We start from the raw sequence: 20,555 nt of genomic DNA, 5'->3' as shown, positions 1-20,555 counted from the left end.
TTTTTGCATAATAGGTCTGTTTTCAACGACTAGTTTACTAGTCTAGTTATCTATCCATCTATCCGGTATAGTTTTACAGCGGCGGTACAGTATCTACCGTGCCAACGAACAATGAAGTATATGAAGCGAATATCCTTGGTAGGATTGGTCTATACACAGACCCGATATCTACGGCTAATTTCAAAATTCATTGCCGTAGAGGGTCTGTTATCATTGTCTTTTTTGATTTGAGATTTTTCAAACAACCGCTGTGGTGATGGAGTGCGGGTGAGGAGAGAGGGAAGACGCAGTCTGAATCGCAGACCTCTACAAAACCTATGATAGTCTATAAGGAGCACGAATCCGTTAGTGGATGTCAGCAGCCTAGGGGAGACGCAGATTTTTTTCCGTCAGCGGACGCAGGCCTGAATTAGCGGCCGCAGACCTGATTTAGCGGTCGAAGACCTGAATTAAAAACCAAAAACTTGATGCAGGGGATGCAGTGGTCGAATATTTTTTTAACGGCCGAAGACCTGGAGAAAATAAATTGTGGAAATTTATTTATAAATTCAATCAAGAATTTTATATGATGTTTCAATGGGAAAAAGTATTGAAAAAAAATCAAGTTAAAAAAATTTTAAATTAAAAATAATGAAAATTAATGCCAATAACTCGTCTCGAATTAGACTGATCTTTCGTCTCCGTTACCACTGCACTAACCACTGGAAAATCGCACCTGATGAATTGCCAAGTGGTTCAAGCTAATTCAACTGACCCTAATAACTTATCTATCAGGTGTTCAGTCGGTCACTCGCTAAAATCAGGTCTTCGGCCGTTAAATCAAGTCTTCGGCTGTTGATTCGAACCACCTGAAAAACTTTTTCCGCGATAAAATTAACGAACCAAGACCTGATTTAGCGAACCAAGACCTGAATTTATTTCTCGTTCGGATGATTTACCGGCCCAAGACCTCTGAAATAACGGACCAAGACCTGAATAACTTTACTCCATTTTCGGAAGTGATTCATTTTAGCGGATCGCAACCAAGACCTGAAAATAGCACGTACAACAAAAATTATAAACCAAGTTGTTTGAAAGACTAAAAAATTCTATACGTTTTTAAAAAATGATATTAGAGTTGTTTGATAAGGTTCTTGAGAAGAGAAACAAACAAGTATATTTGAAAGATATTATTAGCGAATATTTAGATGGTAATTTTGAAATTTCAAATACAAATGTTAGTGAAAACGATGGTTATTCAGCTGATATTTTGTGCAACTTGCAAACTTTGGATGATATCGATTATTTTGTTAAAAGATACGTCAGTGAAACAAATGAAACTTTAAAAGTCAAATACTCTACAAACAAGAAAACTGACAAAGGATCCTTAAAAATGCGGAGACGAGCAGAGAAGTGTTGCTATTTTATTAATCATACTTCATCGTTGAGGTTTCCATACGGGAAATCTTTATCAAATGCACACAGAGTGTATTACGAACGATAAACGTGAGATACACTCAAACCAATATCAATGCAAAATTTCCATGCCTTAATTAACATTTAAATGCATTTTACAATGACCCTTACAGTGCAGAAAGTTACAACAGATTTTTACTGTCAGATTTGCAATTCAGCAGTCCCCGAACACACCCTTACGTTACGGTGTATACTAGCTAAAAGTATACCCTTGTAGTGAAATCTGTCCAAAGTACACACTTACAGTGCATTTGGAGGGTCTTGAAAAACCTACCCTTACTTAAGGACGGCACATGCCGTTGACCGGACCATATGAGTGCCCCTGCTCTCTCAGCGTGAAAGCTCGCGTGAAAGTAGAGCGGGATATGTGGCGCTTCTCTACTTCAAGACATCGGACCTCCCTTGTACAGAACCGCAAAAAAAATTGAGAGTTCTCATGATGATGTCAGTTGTACTTAATGGGTCAAATTTACAGTAAATCTAAAGAATCCTGAAAACCTTTAAACAGTGCGGCATGTGTATGGCGTGGGGGCCGGGCCTGTGAAATTCGACTTGTGAAGTCAGACTTGGATCTTGAGTCCAAAATTCAAAAACCCTCTGGATTTTCAACCTTATTCTACTGACCACCTTGGATTTTTTTTACCTTATTTCACTGGACCACCCTGGACTTTTGACCTCATTTTACTGACATCCTGGACTTTTGACCTCTATTTACTGACCACCCTGGACCAATTTGGTGTATCATATCAGTGGTGCAGTCAGTTTTAAAAGATCAACAAAAATACTTGAAATATTTGCTGGTCCGTGTTAGGAAAAAGAGGTGGTTTATTCGGATGACTTCACTAAATATTACATTAATCTACGAAGAACGCATGCTGAAATTCACTTCATTGAAATTATTTAAAAGAACGAAAATAAGTTTAAAAGAAATATATATACAAAAATAGGTCCAATTTACGTACAAAAATTATAGAAAAAATTATCAACACGTCAAAAAGTAGATAAAATACAAAATCTGAGGTAGCAAAAATAGTTCAGTTTTGTTTCAAATCCTTAGAAATCCAGAATAAAAAAAATCACTTCAAACGAAAAAACAACTGGAACACAACGGTAACAAATTGGAAGAGGTTTATTCATTCGGTAGATTCTTCTATATTTACGACCACAGATGTCGTATTCCTTTACACACTAGATAGGTTCCCGTAGAAGTGTATCCGGTTTTGAAATCGACTCGTCCGCAATGTTGTTTTCTATTTTACCTCAGAATTTCAAACGTTCAAATTTCAAAACATTATGATATCGTAGGTCGTCAAGCAGAGTTGAAAGCCAAAAGGCGGCCTAGTCAACTTAAAAAATGGACACGCTTCCTATTATATGGGAAGCCCAATATAGTCAAACAGTGAGAGATCGGTATTTACGACTTTCTTTTTCAAGTTCTAGGAGGCATTTCTTCGCAAAGATTTGAAAATTTTTTAAAATGAAAATGCAAAGTAGAAAAGTAATAAATAAAAGAAAACTCGAAAATCATTAAAAAACAGCATAAAATAGATGTCAAAATAAATAAAATCTGTTGGTAGGTAAGGTAGAGAGAGAGGAAGATAATTATTATAAATCAAAAACGTAGTTGGTCTTTCCATAGCGTTGTATCATAGAGGCTACAGTCCCTTTTAGAATTTGATCTTTAGCCTCGGGTTGTTGGTCAATGGGTTGTTGATCAATGGGTTGTTGATCAATGGGTTGTTGATCAATGGGTTGTTGATCAACTGTATTGTTGTTAGGTTCATCATCCGGTGAAACCCGATCATCTGTCGATGACGTCTCACAATCCGAATCGGAACAACTATTCCCAATAACGACAAGATTTGGGCGACTTCTCGATACTTCTGTTGACTTTTGTAAGTTAACAAAGTAGTCTTTAATTCGGTTATTGACATGGTTTGATTGTATACACCGAATAGAGGGCGACCGACAAATTGTAATAGACGACGATTTTTCTTCCCGAGTTTCTTTATCGGTTTCGTTTTCTTTGTTTTCGCCAGTCGGTGGATCGACTTTTGGTGGTAGTAAGTTTTTACGCGACATATTAGGTGCGCGTCGAGGGAGCGATACACTTCGATGAGTGTTCGGTGATTTATCGGTTTTCTCGGTTTTAATCGTTTCTCGTTTTCGACCTCGCGGAAGGGTCGCCGTTTTATTGTCGCTGTTAATATTCTCGTTGCGATGTCGGGTAGTCATAATTTTCGGCTCTTTATCGTCAGAGTTCGAGCGCGACGAAAGCCTTGGATTTATATATTTCGATCGATCCACTTCCTCGTGAATAGTTTTACCGATTTGTCGTTTTTTCGTTTGTCGGGGTAACGATGTGCTTCGATGATGAGTTTTCCGACTAACGACTCTTTTCGTTGTTATTTTCTCGTCACTTGAAGTCGTTTCCGTCGAAGAAGAATCGTTACCTTTTGGCGGTTGGGCAACCTTTGGTTTGTTTTCTTGACTCTGTTCGTCGTCATTACTTTCGCTGTCCGCGCGAGGAATCCTTTTGATCGCTCCTGAGCGCTTTGGATGTGATAAAGTTTGAGCTTTACGCGTCCAATCGCCGCTGTTACGACAAACAACATTGGCAGAAGCGGTCGTTTTTAATCGCCTGCGTACTATAACAGTTTGTTCCATTTTCATTTCACCGGCCGAAGCTAAACGCGTTCGCGCATCATAATTCTCCGATCGAGTCCTTCCTTCAAGAGCATTGTTATTCACTTTGAGTCTCGCTTTCTTTTCCTCGTCTAATGTTTTTGCTCGGGCATCAAAATTCTCTAGAGCTTTTTTATATCGTTCAGTGCGTGACGTAATGTCTTCAGCGTTATCAAGAGCTTTGTCTTTTTTATGATTCAATGTTTGTATGGAATCTGTGATCGTTTTAACAGAATCGACAACGTCTGTAGATTGTTCAAAAGTTGACGTGTACGAAACTTCGGTTGTTGGCGTCACCGAATAAGACACAGGTTCACTTTGACTGTTCTCTAAAACCGATGTAAAATTCTCTGATAATGATCTCTTAATAGAAGAACAAGAGCTACGAGGACTTGGATCTGTTGAAGACGTGATACTGGTCCCTTCAAAGTCTCTAGATGATCGATAACGACGTCGCATATTTTGATACGTCGGCGTCAGTCCATTGTCTGTCGATTTAATTGTCTCAAGGCTTTCAATCATCTCGTTCATTGATTTCGGTTCACGACGGCGCCACGATGTCCGACGTTTCTCGGCGTCAACGAGCCGTTTGTACTCTTTAATACGATCAGCGACACGTTTTACTTCCACATTAACTCGCTTAGTAGACATTGGTGAAAAAACAGTATCGACATTATTGGCTTCTTTAAGTCTTTGATCAACGATAGCCGCTCTATGCGCTATATCCATCCCGACGGAAGTGACTTCGTATGTGGGTTCAGTTGCAGCACCCTCTGTATCACTTTTTACTGTATCACTCGCAATACTATCCGCTATGCTGTCTAAATCAGCGTTCACTTCGTCAAATACTTGATCAACATCAGTCGACCAACGTTTCGATAAATCTTCATTCGAATCGTCTTTTTTCGATTGGTTATCGATAATTTCGATTGGTTTTTCTTCGATATCGCTATTACTATCGATAACAATATTTTCGACTTGTTGTTCGATTGGATCGTTTTGTGTTGGTTCCAGCAAATTCGTTTCTGTTTTATACGTTACGCAATCAGATTGTGACCGAGTATTTCGTTCGATATTTTCGTCCATAGCATCAGTAATATTGTCTAAAATACCACCAGTGCTTCTCCGGAAACTTAACTTCGAATGATGTTCTTGTTGTTCTGTTTTGACCGGAGTACCGAGCAACTTTCCTAGATCACGCGATACGTCAGAATCAGCGGTCGAATGTGAACGCGGGCTATCCTCATACGCTTGAAACGAACTATTGAAAGCATTGCTGACTTTTCGAACCATGTTTTTGATTGACGTGTTCGATGATTCATCATGGTCGTCGCTTAGCAACGATAGTCTGTGTTCTAGTCTCTCCAATCGAGACGGGTCGCTAGGTATAGAGCTCCATCGTTGATGTTTTTTCTCAAAGGAGGAAGCGAGTATATCATCTACGCTACCACCTTTCTTGCGCAGTGAAAGACTATTCGATTTTGTGATTCGAATACCACTTGTGAATTCGTAACTTCTGGTCACAGGTTGGTCAGGGTCTGGAATCTCCAATTGTTCGATATTAGTCGGTGTAAGGACAGAACCATCTTGTACTGTTTCAGTATTGGTCAGAACACTGGATGTTGGTCTACTCATAATATGCATTGTGGTTTCTATTGGTAACACGTCAAGTGTTTGCATTGGTTGAACGTCTTGTATTACGTCATCAATCTGTTGGTCGAAATTGTAATTGATAATGTCTTTCAAGATGTTGGAGCCAGCCTTAAAAACGAGGTGAACACGCTTAAAATTTTCATTTTCTTCCATTAAGATTTTCTCCATTCAATAGATGAGAAAACCATTCATATTTATTTATCACATATGTAATGAGCATGGAAAAGGCTAGACTGTCTTTAAATTTTGAAAAAAAGAAGCGTGGTGTGGCAAGTCCAGTGTTCAATGCAAAGTTTACAGTTTAAAACTGTAATTAAGCTTTCACAAAGAATAAATCCATAAAGTGCTCTTCTCGGAGACGGGATTCCGTCCAAGAGCGAGAGGGAAGATTTCTGAACATAAGAAGTCAGAGGTTTCAATCGTAGAAAGTCCAGATTAAGGAATGGATGAAAAGTTGCTACAAATACCTTAGACTCGTGTTCTTGATCTTTGAGAGCATCTTTGAGAGATTCTAAACTTCTCGATTTTACAACCCCTGTCTGAGGTATGTACAAATCTTCAGTACTCATTTCAGTGGATGTGTCTAAGTTGACGGTTCCATCAAGACTGTTCTTTTGTTTGATATGGCGCTTCATCCATTTGGGTAGTTTCTCTTTCTTCTCCTGCGCAAAATCAAAAGGACTGAGTTTGAGTATAGGTAATAATTGGCACACAACGTTGTTTGAACGTTTATCTAGCGCTAATTGAATGTTATCAACGTTTTTATGTGACAGTTTGGACTCTTAATTTTTCCAAGAATAACTCAACTGTAATACAAAGAAATGATGGAGAGAATTTGTTCCATGATTGAAAACATATTTCAGTCAGATATAGTTAAGTTTAACTTTTTTTAAATTTAAATATATTTAGAACGCTTTAAAGAGTTTATCGGTTTGAAGGGAATGGATAATGTTTGATACTTACATTAATCACACTGGTTCTTCCAATCGATATATGTTAAGTTTTTAAAGTTGTTTAACAAATTAAAATGATTTGAGTGACTAAAATTATAAGTTTATCACTATTGTTTATCGTTATAATTATTATTTCTTGTTTATTAAATACAGTCATATATTACATAGATTACAATTAGCTTTAAACTATTATAAAAGTGTTAAAAGTTGTTTCATTTCTAGATGTCAGGCAGATGCCACCAAGACACTCTCGGAGAAACTTTTTCATTCCACGAATAAGATACCATCTAAACAAACAGATACACCAGATTCAATTAGCGTATATTATTTAATGTACGTGTTAACCGATGTGTATATGCGTGTGGATGGTTTTAAGTGTTATGACGATTATGTTTAGAAACTTTTATTGATCATGATTTATACTTCTCTGAAGATCACTCATTCAAGGAAATACTGCAATGACTGCAACTGTAGTATCCAATTTTTCATAACATAACATTCGCCAATTCGAACTCGAAACCCCGTTTAATTGGTTCGAAATACAGAAAGATTTTGCGTTTTACGAGGGTTTTCTTGTGGAGGGCGCTGAGAATTAGTTCGAATTACAGAAAGATTCGAATATTGGAAGTTCGAATTAGCGCGAGCCCACTGTACTACAATTGCAGGATAACTTTGACTATCAGAGTGTCAAAAATACATATATGTGATCACCAACCCTCTTTGAAAAATTAAACATTATTTGAAGATGATCTAGGTCTGTCTTCTGAACAAAATCTTGGTTTGAACACATTCCAGAAATTTGAGATTTCAGCATGACCAACCTTTTCAGGAGATTGAGGTTGAGTGGTAAGGGCGGATCCTGATTGGGTGAGGCGGTTTGTTGTCTTCTTGTCGGTTAAATATTCTTTAGCTTTGGCGTTAAGTGGGCGTTTGGGCGAGAATGTCTCTTTTTCGTTGCTCTCCTGAAAATAAAAGTGAACAAGAGGTTATAGTGAGTGGGCTAGTTATTTATGGCAAAAAAACAATGCAGATATCACTGTTAGCAGAATAATTGTTTCTAGGTGTACTTTTGGTTTGTTTTTGAAAAAAAAAAGCGAGCAAAGTAGTCATATATCAATGTTTAAGCTCAAATCAATACCCTCTTTGAGCCGACCATGGGTAGATGATTTTCTTTACTGCTCATCGGACTCTTCAAGACGGGCTTCTTGTTCAAATTACGAACGTTCGTCATTACAGTGTCATCCAATGCATGGAATTGTACTAAAAAGAATGAATGAATGAATGAATGAAGATCTGTTGACCGGGGAACAGAATGCAGTTACTTTTATATATAATTGAATGAATGAATGAATGGTTCATTGTTGATTATTCAATTTTTTCCGACATATTTCGGACTTTGTTCGTTCCGAATGAACGAAGAACAAAATGAAGAAACAAGAGATTATTGTGCGAACCAATTCTTTAAGATTTTAACAATTTGCTAGATTGCTAAATTTTAACCATTTAAACTTACGAGAGTTGTATTTGCTTTTCGCTTTTTCTTCTCCCAAAATAGCTTGTCTTGCCTAAAATGTGATAACAAAGAGATGTGAATAATTTGGATAAACGAGTCCAAAAAATTACATCGAAAAATTTTTTAAATGAATTTGAGTTTGAATATAGTGTGCTTGAATTACCGTTTGAGGGATGACAGCAGCGTGATTTTCCAAGATCAATCGTTTTAGCTCTTTAACCCATTCTTTCTTTATGTCTGTTGTTTTGGCCTGAAATGAAACACTTGATTGGTTTAAAAACTGCATTGATGTATAAACTTGATTAAGTGGAGTCTCTGTAACTCGTACACGAACTGGGGAACGTGAGTTTGTTCGAGTTATGAGGAAGTCGAGTTGTTGAGATTGATTCACGGAAGTTTGACAATTGAAAGACTAGACTACTTGCTCTGGTATGCTTAACGTACTCGTTAATATGGATATGGAGACTCAATTGTATCTTCAAGTTTCTATCCTATAACTATAAACCTGACGGGGAATGGAATGAAGGACAAAACAGAATTTTTTCGGCTATTAATTTCATGGAAGCTGATTTACTCTCTCCATCTGTTCAGAATCTTAGAAATAAACATTTTTCTTAGGAATATCACATAGCGAAAAGTCATTCTTCATTTCTTATGTCAGCATGAAATCGAAAAAATCATGTTGGGAATATTACGAAAGAAAAAGTTCTAGATTCTTACAATGATAGTATAGTTGACTTTGCGGTTATCGAATCGCATAATTTGAAAACCTAAGGGATCTTTGGCAATAGATTCTACAAGCATCATGTTGCAGCACTATGAAAAAGAAAAAAAAAATGTTGAAAATATCATACTAAAGAACATTAAAACTCGGGTTCTTTTGAATGATTTCGTGCATTCGTGCAAATTTAGTAGAGTACAGTCCCCACTATAATTCGCGACTATGGCAGCGATTTCATTATTTTATCTACTTTTCAATGGATGCTTCCATCTGGTAGAAGCTTATTCTACCAACCCGAAGAAAGTTTCGTTACTTAAAGTCATTTACGGTTTTAAAGTTTTGCAAGGAGTTCTCCTTTTTCTCCAATAAGATAATTTTATTGCTGGAAGTCACGAAGCAACCACGTCAAAAAACGACAACAAAACATACCTCGATTTTTTCTTTAAAGAGAAGTAGTTGATCTTCTCGTTTCTTACAGATCAGCAAAAGTTTTTCAAATAAGTACATGATTCGATCACTGCGTGCCCCTTGAACTTTAAATGAATTCTAAAAGTGAATAAAGTACAATCTTATAGAGTCAGGGTCACTCATTACAACCATTAGAGTGCAATCCTAATTTATCGTATAGTGTAGTCATGAGGAGTTTTCAGCAACGCCATTTTGCTGTACTTACAGCATTCTCACAAAAACAATCTCGTTGGTAAAAATTGATTTTTGAAAAAGACTTGCCTCTATAAAGTAAATATTTGCATAAAAAACCCTTACAAATTTCCACTCAAGGAGATGGTAAAGGAGACATACTTACTTCTAGTACTAAGCGACCAGTAGCGTATACATCTATTGGTACCTGAAACAATAAAAATCCAAATATGGTATTTTAGAAATGATTCTATGTAGCCTTAATAGGTTAATTAATGCATGATATGCACCATTGCCGACAGCTGATTGGTTGAAAGTGACGTATTGACTGATTTTACCAATCAGCTATTGGGTCCGTGATGTAATGTCAGAAGACATTGCAATGGTGCATATCATGAATAAGAATAAAGGCCCAGTCTTCACCTGATACATGTGAAAGTACTGGTATTAGTTCGCACGAAAAAGATGATTTCCCTTGGCCAAAGACTTGATCCAAACGAGAAATACAAATTTGAATTTAATATTCTAGAAGTTGCTTTTATGATGTCTTTTTTTCGGTGAATTGTTCGGTTGGATTGTTCAGTTTCACATTCAAACAAGAACAATTTGAAAAGTGGTATCTTACATCAATGTAGACGACATTGTTGAGAATTTCTTGTACTTTGACTGCGTTTTCATGCAATCGTTTCATTTCGTTGATATATTCAGCTACATCAGTCATTGCCAGAACAGCAGTCTGTCAAAGGTGAAAATATGAAAGTCATTGATGTTTGGTCACCAAAGGAAACATTTAGAAACATTCGGGAAAGAAAATAATTCCATAGCCTATATTAGTTTCAAGAAAACCTTTTGTCGCGGTCTGTTCCGAAAGAAGGTAAAAACTTTACCATTTTGCTTATTTTTGGGAAGTGTGTTTCGAGTATTTTGAACATTTCAGAGGCACATATTTGGGGATAACACTTACATTGATTATGTCATAACCGTCTTCACTTCCTTCGTATCTCTTCAGAATATCCTAGAAGAAAATTTGCAAAAATTAACACAAAAAGTCTATAAAGACCATATGAAGGGAAGAGTCAAAATGGCAAAGATATTATTTAAGTGGAATACACCCTTTTTCTTATAGTAAGTCTGCGACCGCAGTCGGAGGCGACCCGAAGGCTCCTCTTTCGATAGCTATCTACCCGAAGGTAGGGGAGGGCGCCACTCTTTCTCCCTGGATTTCTCCACTTACCCTTGATCCTTCTCTTAATTGCTGAGCATCAAGCAGAGAGGCATCAAGTACCATTTTTGGAATCTTTGGTATGGTTTTCTTATAAGAACCAGCAAATTTGGGCTAATCTAATGCTTTGTTTTTTGAAATTTTCAGGTTTTAATGTTTTTACGATGATTTTAACACGCTTAGTTTCTTTACTTAAAAACCTAAAAGGGGTTTAAAGTCTGTTAAAATCAGTACTTTCTAAAGTTATTTCTGAAAGTATTGTACCCGATCCGGGGAAAGGATAGGGTTTTAACTTTTACCAGTGATAATAACAAGACAGTAAGGAGGGAACTTTGCAAAAGTAAACGTACCCTAAACAGTAGATGATATTTCAGGATTCGTTGGACCGGTTTCAAAAGATAACTTTCCAATGACAACGCGTGACCAACGAACTTTTGTCGCTCCTATAAAGAATAATGAATAATGAATAAATGAAGGTTTGTTCAGCTCAATTCAGTCTCGTTTACTCGAACTTATTACTTGAATTTTTCTATAATTCGAATTTGTTTCCAGTCCCCGTCAAGAAGAAACCCTCTTTATAATACTTTCTATAATTCGAATCTCTCTGTAATTCGAACAAAATAATAAGATTCCCCTTTCGAGTTCGAATTAGCGAGAGTCAACTGTAGGTACTGTATTAAAAACCTAAAAGAACTTAAAAAAGTTAAAACAAAGAAACATTCGACATTGAAATCCGGGAATTTCAGATTTTCTTTTGTTGGAAAATCGAAAAGAGCTTTTGATTGGTTCAGAGCGCTGTATCAATGTTTATGTAAAGCATTATATGAACGTTAAAAAGACGCTGAAACAACGTAAGTAAGGGTATACATACCAAGAAGAAAGCAGCAATGTTAGGATCTTGCATGATGATAGAAAAAAAATGTGAAGCCCTGAAAATTAAAACAAAAGAACCTAACTTGAAACAAATAATTTTGATATCGTTTGGATTAACAAAAAAATAGAAGACATATTAGAAAATTTGTTTATGTGTTTTTCTTACAAAAACAAACTATATAATAAGAGGCTTCGTTGTACAAACTATTGAGAACAAGTTAAGAACAAGTTAAGAACATTTTAAGGATATGCGAATTTTAAAACACCAAATTTTTTTAAGGAATTAAACAAGCAAAAATACTCACAAAATACTGAAAATAGGAACATTTTAAAATACATTTTAAGGCTTTAAACTCAAAAAGTTAAGAACATCCTTATGACATCAATTTTGAATGTTCTTGTAAAAAAACAGGAATTTAAAAGCAATATAGACTAGAATTGTGCTTACTCAGGATAATTTGTACAATAATGTGTGTAGTGATTGTTGAAGCCCCGTGCCTACAAAAAAGCAAAACAGAAAATTATTTCGTTACTGTTCTTCGTTTTCCCTGAACATTTACCTTTTTTAGAGAGGCTCATAAAATTAGGTTCGGTATGCATTACTTTTGTACGCTGTAGCGGAGTGACATTCTGAAGAGGTAGTGGGATTACAGGACATCAGAACCAGACCGAAGAGATTGACTTTGGTGTCAAATTCTCTTCCCATAAATCACCTCCTTCAATAATCGGAGAAGAGAAGTGAACACTACTTACTTTTTCGATAAAAACTTTCGCTAGTTGGATAGGATCGATTTCAAACCGATCTGTTTCACATTGCTCAATCTGATATAACACCTCTCTACAAAAAAAAAACGAAAGAAATTGAAAAAAATCTCTCTTAAATTGGTAGGACTTAACAACTCCCCAAAAAATAACCACTCCCTAAATCTAAGTGAGCCCATTGCCTCGGAGTTGCCACCCTACAATCAGCACTTTTCCTCCCATGCTAAGATCAATACAAACTCATTTGAAATATTTTGGAAAATAATTTAACCCTTTCCAAAAGCTATGGGCAGGCTACAAGCTTCTTCTATATATAGATACTAAAGTAACGCTTTAATATCGTGAAGCGACAATTCGTTGTTTCAAGCAAATAACCCAGCTTCATTAAGACTAAATAAGACAACAGACGGACTTACTTATTGAATTCAAAAATATCTTCTAGATTGCCAAATATACTTTCTACATCTAAATCACCTTTTTGTTTCAAGTGATAAATATAACCCTAAAAAGAAAATGAATGATCATAAGTAATGGAAAGCCAGAGCATTTGGGCCGGACCAACCCCTGTAAAACTGGTCCATCAGCCCAGGACACCCGATTAAATTCTGATACAGAATTGTATCTAAAGGTAAGAGACAGGGAAGGCAGATTGATGTAAAACTAAGACACCTTAAATTTCTAAAAAGAAGGAAGAAATTGATCAATATTTTTTATTATGTAAGCCTCGTGTTCTTGAAAGTGTGGGCAGGATGAGAGGATTTTCAATCAACTTTTTGTACGCGTTTTTTCAATCGCAAAAGCAAGCTTTGTTGCGGTGAAAATTTTTGGCAATGGTTATCATAAGTGTATCTTAAGTAACGAGGCATTTCCTTAATAAATAAGTTTTTATCATTAATGATTTAATTAGGAATGAAACTCCATTAAATTTAATGTCAATCCTTTAAGTACAAGATTACAAACGGTGCAATCTTATACCCGCTAATATTTTCCTCTATTAAAAGCCAGGATTGAAATTTTGTGGGTCAGATTATTATTCTCAAAAAATGTTCTTTGGGCAAATTTTAGACTCGTGTTCTTATAAAACGTATAATTCGGGCGAAACAAAGAGCTTTTATCGCCTAAATATGTTGCCCAGGTGAACTGGTCCTGACGAAACGAGAATCAATTATCTAGACGCCATTTGCCGTTATATTTTCTCAAATCTTGACCTAGCCTAACAAAGCGAGGATTATTTTATGATTTACTGAAAGAGCAATATTTCGATAATTAGCAAACCAACTGAACCGCAAATTTGACTATTTTGGCGACATTAACGCCTAGTTTCGGATCTGGATTCATAATTGATTTTAAAAATATTTCTTGTAGTTACTTTACGCTTTAGACATTTTTAGGTTTAAGGTTCACCCTCGGTCTAGCGATAAAAAAAAAGTTTTTCAACCTTAGGAAATCACCTGACATCTCGTGTTTTAGAGAAAATGCATTTCTACACGCTTTTTTTATAAGAATACACTTTATAAGAATGTCCATGATGAAAATGGCCAAAAAATTAAGAATATGCTAAAAAATATCACCATCATGGAATTTTGAGACGTATGTACTAAATGTCAAATCTAGTCTGAATTAGTATCCTAACCTAAGAATGCTGTAAGAATATTTTAGGATGATTTTCCCAAAAAGTTAAGAATATCCATGATGAAATGGATTTTACACCATTCTTATAAAAAAAAGCGTCTATGTTCTGACTGGAAATAAATTGTGAATAGGTACTTAAGGTTTTGATATCTCATCATTTTTCTAATTTTTTCTTTCTCAAACCATTATGTAACCTCTTCTCCAATCAAAAATCACTTAGTAATTGATTATTCTGGAAAATTTTCTCAAGCAGTATATAAACCACGAAATCAATTTTTAAGAACTTCCTAATTTGTCTACTCTAGTCTCCAAGGCGAATGTTGCAAGGAAAAATAGACGTTTTTGGAAAGTTATAATTTTTTCCGTATACTTTCTTGAACAGATGAAATACAAGTTATTCTGGTAGCTTGGATATAGTTACAAACGATATCTATTGAGAAGCTTAGAAACTGTACTGCTAAAAGTTTGGCAGAGCTACAATCAAACTTTGAATTCTAAAACCGATTCAATTTTCCCTGGTCATTTTCATGACTCCTTTTCATGACACCATTATGAATTTCGAAACTTAACCAAAGCTTAAGTGATAGTTTAATAAAAACCAATTGATTACGTCATTTAATTTGATGATATCATGATGAAATATTCAATTCAGTTAAACGTATGGTATATACTGTCATCTCAAGTATTGGAAAAGGAAAATTTTGACAAGCGGAAATGCTCCTTTTGACGTCCTCAATGAACCCTTGAAAACCGTTATATTGTATTGAATTGACTTTGCTTATACATGCAAAATATCACTCAGCTTGACTGAAGTAACGATTTCATTAGTTTTTGAATGACGTTCTGACTTTGAAATTATACTCGCGACAATGGACCAAGATTCTTCCAGGATAGATTCCTAGTTTAGGGGTCCTGGTCAAATTTCGAGACCTACATCACATTCAAACGTTACGATTCCATATCATCCCGAAAGAAATGAAGGCATACTATTGGTCAATATTCTTCCATTTGTGTTTTTTTTAACCAATAGAAAGGCTTCATATCGGTTGTTCATAGCCGGAATAATAAGGAAAAGTCTTAGAAATGCCCTTACCTCTATAATATCTTGTAAATCGCTAACATACTGTTTCTCCGTCATGAAGATCTCCCGGCAAACCATTTGTAGTTTAGACATTGATCCCGACCGACTTGGTCCGCCACCACCTTGTGGGGTGGTACAGGGCGTATCAACAGGCGTATTTTGTGGATTTGACAGATCTAATAATGTTGTTTGTTTAATGTTTTCATTGTCTTTTGTATTATTATTGTTATCGTTTGTTTGGGGTATTGGGTTTCCTATCGAGTTGGAAGGTGGTGGTGCGCATGATTGTAAAGTTTCTTCAGTTATTGTGTTATCGAGAAGGAAATTTGATTCGTCGATAGCTATGTTGTGTTGGTCTGGTGATTGGGGAATGTCTTGGAAAGATTCGTTTAAGGTGTTGTTGAGCCGAGTTTCTGCTGGATTATTATGAATGTTTGGTGATTTCTCTATCTCCATTGTATCTCGAGTAATGTTGAATATTTCGTTTAGATCTTCACGTGAAAAAGAGGTAGCGGTTGGCGTAACCACTGTGCTTAGGCGTTGCTCGGCCGACGCCAGTTGGTGGAGTCGATCATTTTCAGCGGTGTGTGTTGCGTAGTATGGTGGTGATGTGGAGTGACACTCAGCTGAACGGCGCCGCGTCGGTGGAGCGGTTGTGGAGCCGGGTGAGGTACTGTTGGTTGGGCTTGTTGGTGACTTCAGTTGAATCAAATCTACAAAAGAAATGAATCCCATTAAAAATCTTATCCACACATAAGGTTACACTATACTAATTGACTGGTCTTCTAGGACACACATAAAAAAACGATTCAATTTCACTAGAGAGTGTACACTATGAACCATGAATTGAAAGCAGAGAAGTTCTTCATGGAGCCCCTGTAGGTGGGGGGCGTACGATCTTACGGTACTCGGGATAAGGCCTAATTTAGGGCCGGGAAGCGGTAAAAACGATAAAAAGTATTCGGGAAACGGTATTTTGCAAGAGTCACGGTGACGGTAAAACACCTGATTTTTCGTCCGGGATGAGGTGATTTTTATAAAAAACAACGGTAATTTGGTAAAAGTCATACGTAGACTAGACGGTACATAAAATTTTCGGACTATTAAAAAAGGTTGTCACAGGAGTCAGCATATAGGTAAAAAAGTCTTACACCATTTCATTAAAAAATCCTTTTTTGAAACGTTAATGCAAATGTCCACGGCGCTTTATAAAGCCCGGTTTCTATGAAGTATAGAAACTCTTTGTTTTGTTTATTTCAATTATCAAGGGGCGCGGAGAAACCAGACAAAGATTCGAATTTCGAATGTTTAACAAAATGCAAAAATAGTGATCTACCTCATATACATCCTATTCCATTTTGCCGAATTTTTGACTTCTAGTCCTTAAAATTTTATGGGAAAAACAGCGGGACCGGTATTTTCGAAAATTTTGGACGGGATAACGGTAATTTTCAAAAATATGGCCGAGATGGCGGTAATTCAAAACCTCGTACGCCCCCCACCTGTAGGTTTTGCTGCTTTGACAAGCTTTTGAAAGATATTACATGAAGACCTTTGAAAATTCCATTTCTTTCATTTTACCTATAACTAAGTTTTCTTTTGAAGTTCTCTGATTGTACAGACTACCATTGTAGCCTCCAGACCTCAAGTTCGAAACAACCGAGGCTACATTTTTCCACATGGATTTCCCGACGGAAACATCGGAAATGGAACGATGGACAAATTTCCGCTTCTGTTGTTGCCGATTCAGCATTTTCTCGTTTGTGGTGTTGTTTTTCATTTCATATTTTTTGACGTCAGTAATGCTTTTGTTTTTGTGAATGTATGCTAATACCTTTATTTATGTTTTATTCTTGATATTAATATAGAGAATTATAACCAACACTATCTAACAAGAGCATATACACAGACAGGCAGACATTTAGACAAACGTATGTAAAAATGATGAGTCGTTGTAAGCCCGTTGGAAATAAAGTCAAAAGTGGAGCATTAAAAACAACATAAGCGTAAAAATACAATCTCTTTTCTAAAAAATCTAAAACCGATCGACTTTATTTTGAAAAATTGCCTTGCAAACTATTTACCTATAAAAAATATGTTGTATTTTTCAAAAATCACTTGAAAACACACAAGTTGTCGAAACGTCGCTACAAACTGTATTATCTTTTCGTTGCTCAAAAGGTAAAGTATTGTATTAATTAAACCCTTCATTTCGGAGATCTCGAGCCTGACTGATCAAGCAGTGAAAATATAATCTAATACAATATAACCAGTAGCAAACTGAAGAATTCTTAGCATATCAAACTCTAAACATTCCAAACACTTGAAAATTTAGTATGAAAATTTTTACCTTGGATCCACTTAAAATAAGATACCAAGACAAAATGTAAAAGTTATCTTTCTTGAGAAAAACCTCATGATAGATTAATACAATTTTTCATAGCAACAACAAATAAAATCCAATGAAAGGAACAAGAAACCGTATCATCTTTAATCGATCGATTTGATGAACAGCATTCTTCTTTAATTACTTTAAACAATCAATCTCATAATGAAAAATCATCATTAAAAATGGCGCATCTTAGAATCTCTTTGGCATCAAAACTTATTTTTCATATTACTGTGATCAAGTTTTCGAAGAGAGTGTTGATTGATTTGATAAATCCAAAATCTAAAACCTATATGTAAATTGTAGTGGGAAAATAGAGCTCAGACTCGAGTACCTAATAAGCGTCCCCCCGCTATGTATTTTTTCGAAAATTTTCTAAACAGGGTATTCTAATACCATTATTATTAATTTTTGGGAAAATGTTTTTTAAAAGTACCCTCTTTTGCCCTAATTTTGCTATATTAGCCTCTTTTTCAAAAATATATTTTTTATTCCACGCCCGCTTATTAGGTTTTGAGATTTTTTCCAAACCCCCTGGCTCTATTAGGTACCCGAGAGTATTCAACTTTTCTAGTCAATATTACAGTATTGTTAAGCGACAGTTTGATGTAGAGTATCTTTCAGACGAATTATGTCATAAGATGTCAGATAACAATATATAACTAGTGGGAAAATGTTGACGTAAAGACAGAAAGGTTTCGACCTATGCCAAGAAACAAACAGGGCAGGGAAAGAAAAGAAATTGTATCGATTTGTTAATCTCATAAAGAGTTTCAAGGAGTAATCTCAGATTTCAGCCAAACTTTGCAACAAGTAAAAACTACTTTTTTGGTCCTTTACAGCCTAAGATTACCACTGAAATATAACATTTTTTGTCAGAAGTTTCAGTGAATCTCTTCCGAAGGCTCCAAAACAATCAATCTCTCCATTTCAAATGCTCTTAAAACATAAGGCCAAGACTGGCTAGGCCAAGACATCAAAAATAAAAAAGGCGTATGCATCTACTTTGATATAGCAGTATTCAGTATTATCGAAAATCTCAAAATATATACGTGTACATATATTTTGAAATGGAAAGATCTAAACTTAAAAAATGATGGCATTCTCTCTTCTTATCATCAACGGTATCAAAACAAATCGATCTTAAGCCATAATTTCTTTCCATGTCCGTGTGTAGTGTAGTATGATGATAATACGAGCGAAAAAACCACAATATCACATGTAAGAGAGAAAAATAAGAAAGGACACGAAAAAAGCTTTACGTCGAGGAAGGAAAACGCGAACGGACAGTTAGAAAGAAATTTCTGCCACTTTTTGTTGTTTTTCTAATAGCATTCTTTTGACATCAAGCTCCCTTGATTTATAGAAAAAGTCATTTTAAACCGCTGATGGATCTGTCTATCTCTTCTATAATATACCGGCCAGGAAAGTGAAGCACACCATCGCAGTGTTCAAAATGATCAACTCCTGATCAACGGAATAGATTTTTATAAGAACTTACAGTACTTATAAAAAGTACTGAATTGACAGTAATTAATCAAAAAAAATGTTATTTTTCCTTTGCATTTGTCTTTTGGTTAATTCATGAAGCATTTTCGAGGAGGGTTCTCTTTTTCAGCTCTTTGGTTTAAAACTGCTATCATCAAAAAGTTGAATCGAGATAAACAATTACTGTACATTAAAAAACCATCAATAATTTTCTTTCCTCATTTTTACCGATTGTTTGAACATTTTTGAGTACGACTTTAACGTCCAGGCTATACTTGGCCAAAAGAGCCATTTTACTCAATGAAGTATAAGCCCGAAGGGCTAGAATCGAATCTCTAACCTTTCTCAGGCAAGAAAAAGTGAAGCCTTAAAATATGCGTCGTATTTTTGACGACGGATCGGATCTAGCAATTCTTTTGTTTTCATGTGATATTTTTATTTCGAAATTTAGCATTAAATTTTAGTTCCAATCTGCCATTTTTGTAAAAACTAGGCGGACCGTGTTAGGCCGCGCAACTTTGGTAGGATTTGCTGGCTTCAAATCCTACCAAGGAGATTCGATTCTAGCCCTTCGGGCTTATACTTCATTGATTTTACTCCATAAAATACAGATGCAGTAATTTTCATCCGACACGCTAAACCTCTGAAGGTCGGAAAATTTTTCAACATCTGGAAGGTTTAGATTACAGAATTTCGCAAGACCGCGTCAAGGATTTTGCAGCGGGAGGCCAGCTCTCTTTTTCGGGGATTGGCGGGTCCAACCGAAATATTTTCAGGTTTACGCACAAGGATAGTTGAACCCGACTGGGGATACGGTACATCAAAGGCCGACTATCATTCCTCTCCGATGGGAAATTGGCCACTCCTTTAGAGCTTTAGCGTGGGCGTCCGTCAATCCGCCATCGGAGTATCAGATAAGGAGTTTCGGTGTATTTAATTTAGAGAGTAGGGACTGACCGTATATGGTTACTTCAGTAAAAGTTTCTTTTAACAAGTTTTATCAACGATTCTATCTTTCACCATCTTATACAACATCTCAGATACTAGTGGAGACTTTATTCTTGCAAAGCTTACTCAAAACTCGCGGTATGACAAAGTCGAACTTGACAAACTAACCTGTGTTGTAACTTTATATTCTTATCGAAGGAGGTTGTGCAACAAGAATTATACAAAGCAACAAGTTATAATTAGACATATTGGCCATCCATTCCCACCCATATAGAAAAAAACAATGTTAAAAGGTTTTGACAAACCGTATAGTTTTTAGGGACTATTAAAGATTACAAGACGTAAATAAAATCAACACAAAATAAGAACTGATCCAGTCTGCCCAGGAATTGCCCCATCCCAAATCCTTTCTGATAGCAATATCACAATTCTTGCGAGTTCTACAAAAAAGAGAATATTGATCTACTTATTGGACTAACTTATGAGTGAGTATCAAATTTTCATAATCTTTCTCTAAAGTTTTTATGACAAAGAAGCAGAA

The 20,555-nt window shown here is 35.9% G+C and overlaps 1 protein-coding gene across 10 annotated transcripts in view; it reads right to left on the bottom strand.

Annotated features, from left to right (window-relative positions):
* Positions 1-2,336: 2,336 nt before the first annotated feature.
* The window catches only part of LOC136818891 (uncharacterized), a 49,854-nt gene continuing 31,635 nt past the window's right edge, over positions 2,337-20,555 (bottom strand). For 8 of the 10 annotated variants that reach the window (XM_067075122.1, XM_067075123.1, XM_067075126.1 and 5 more), the window contains 17 exons: positions 15,202-15,902; positions 12,893-12,978; positions 12,468-12,552; positions 12,163-12,212; positions 11,713-11,770; positions 11,192-11,284; positions 10,584-10,634; positions 10,245-10,355; positions 9,786-9,827; positions 9,410-9,526; positions 8,980-9,075; positions 8,423-8,509; positions 8,260-8,311; positions 7,885-8,006; positions 7,568-7,708; positions 6,261-6,455; positions 2,337-5,901 (listed from right to left, as the gene is read on the bottom strand). In XM_067075122.1, the coding sequence (XP_066931223.1) occupies positions 3,061-5,901; positions 6,261-6,455; positions 7,568-7,708; positions 7,885-8,006; positions 8,260-8,311; positions 8,423-8,509; positions 8,980-9,075; positions 9,410-9,526; positions 9,786-9,827; positions 10,245-10,355; positions 10,584-10,634; positions 11,192-11,284; positions 11,713-11,770; positions 12,163-12,212; positions 12,468-12,552; positions 12,893-12,978; positions 15,202-15,902 (4,928 nt within the window). In that variant the 3' untranslated portion in view covers positions 2,337-3,060. Of the gene's footprint in view, positions 5,902-6,260; positions 6,456-7,567; positions 7,709-7,884; positions 8,007-8,259; positions 8,312-8,422; positions 8,510-8,979; positions 9,076-9,409; positions 9,527-9,785; positions 9,828-10,244; positions 10,356-10,583; positions 10,635-11,191; positions 11,285-11,712; positions 11,771-12,162; positions 12,213-12,467; positions 12,553-12,892; positions 12,979-15,201; positions 15,903-16,770; positions 17,045-17,539; positions 17,631-20,555 lie in introns of those variants that run through there. The other 2 variants (XM_067075131.1, XM_067075127.1) reach the window with 2 other exon arrangements.

This window comes from Clytia hemisphaerica, unplaced genomic scaffold, assembly GCF_902728285.1.
Source record: "Clytia hemisphaerica strain Z4C2 unplaced genomic scaffold, Clytia hemisphaerica genome assembly, whole genome shotgun sequence".
NCBI lineage: Eukaryota > Metazoa > Cnidaria > Hydrozoa > Leptothecata > Clytiidae > Clytia > Clytia hemisphaerica.
This window is presented reverse-complemented; position numbering and strand designations above follow the sequence as displayed.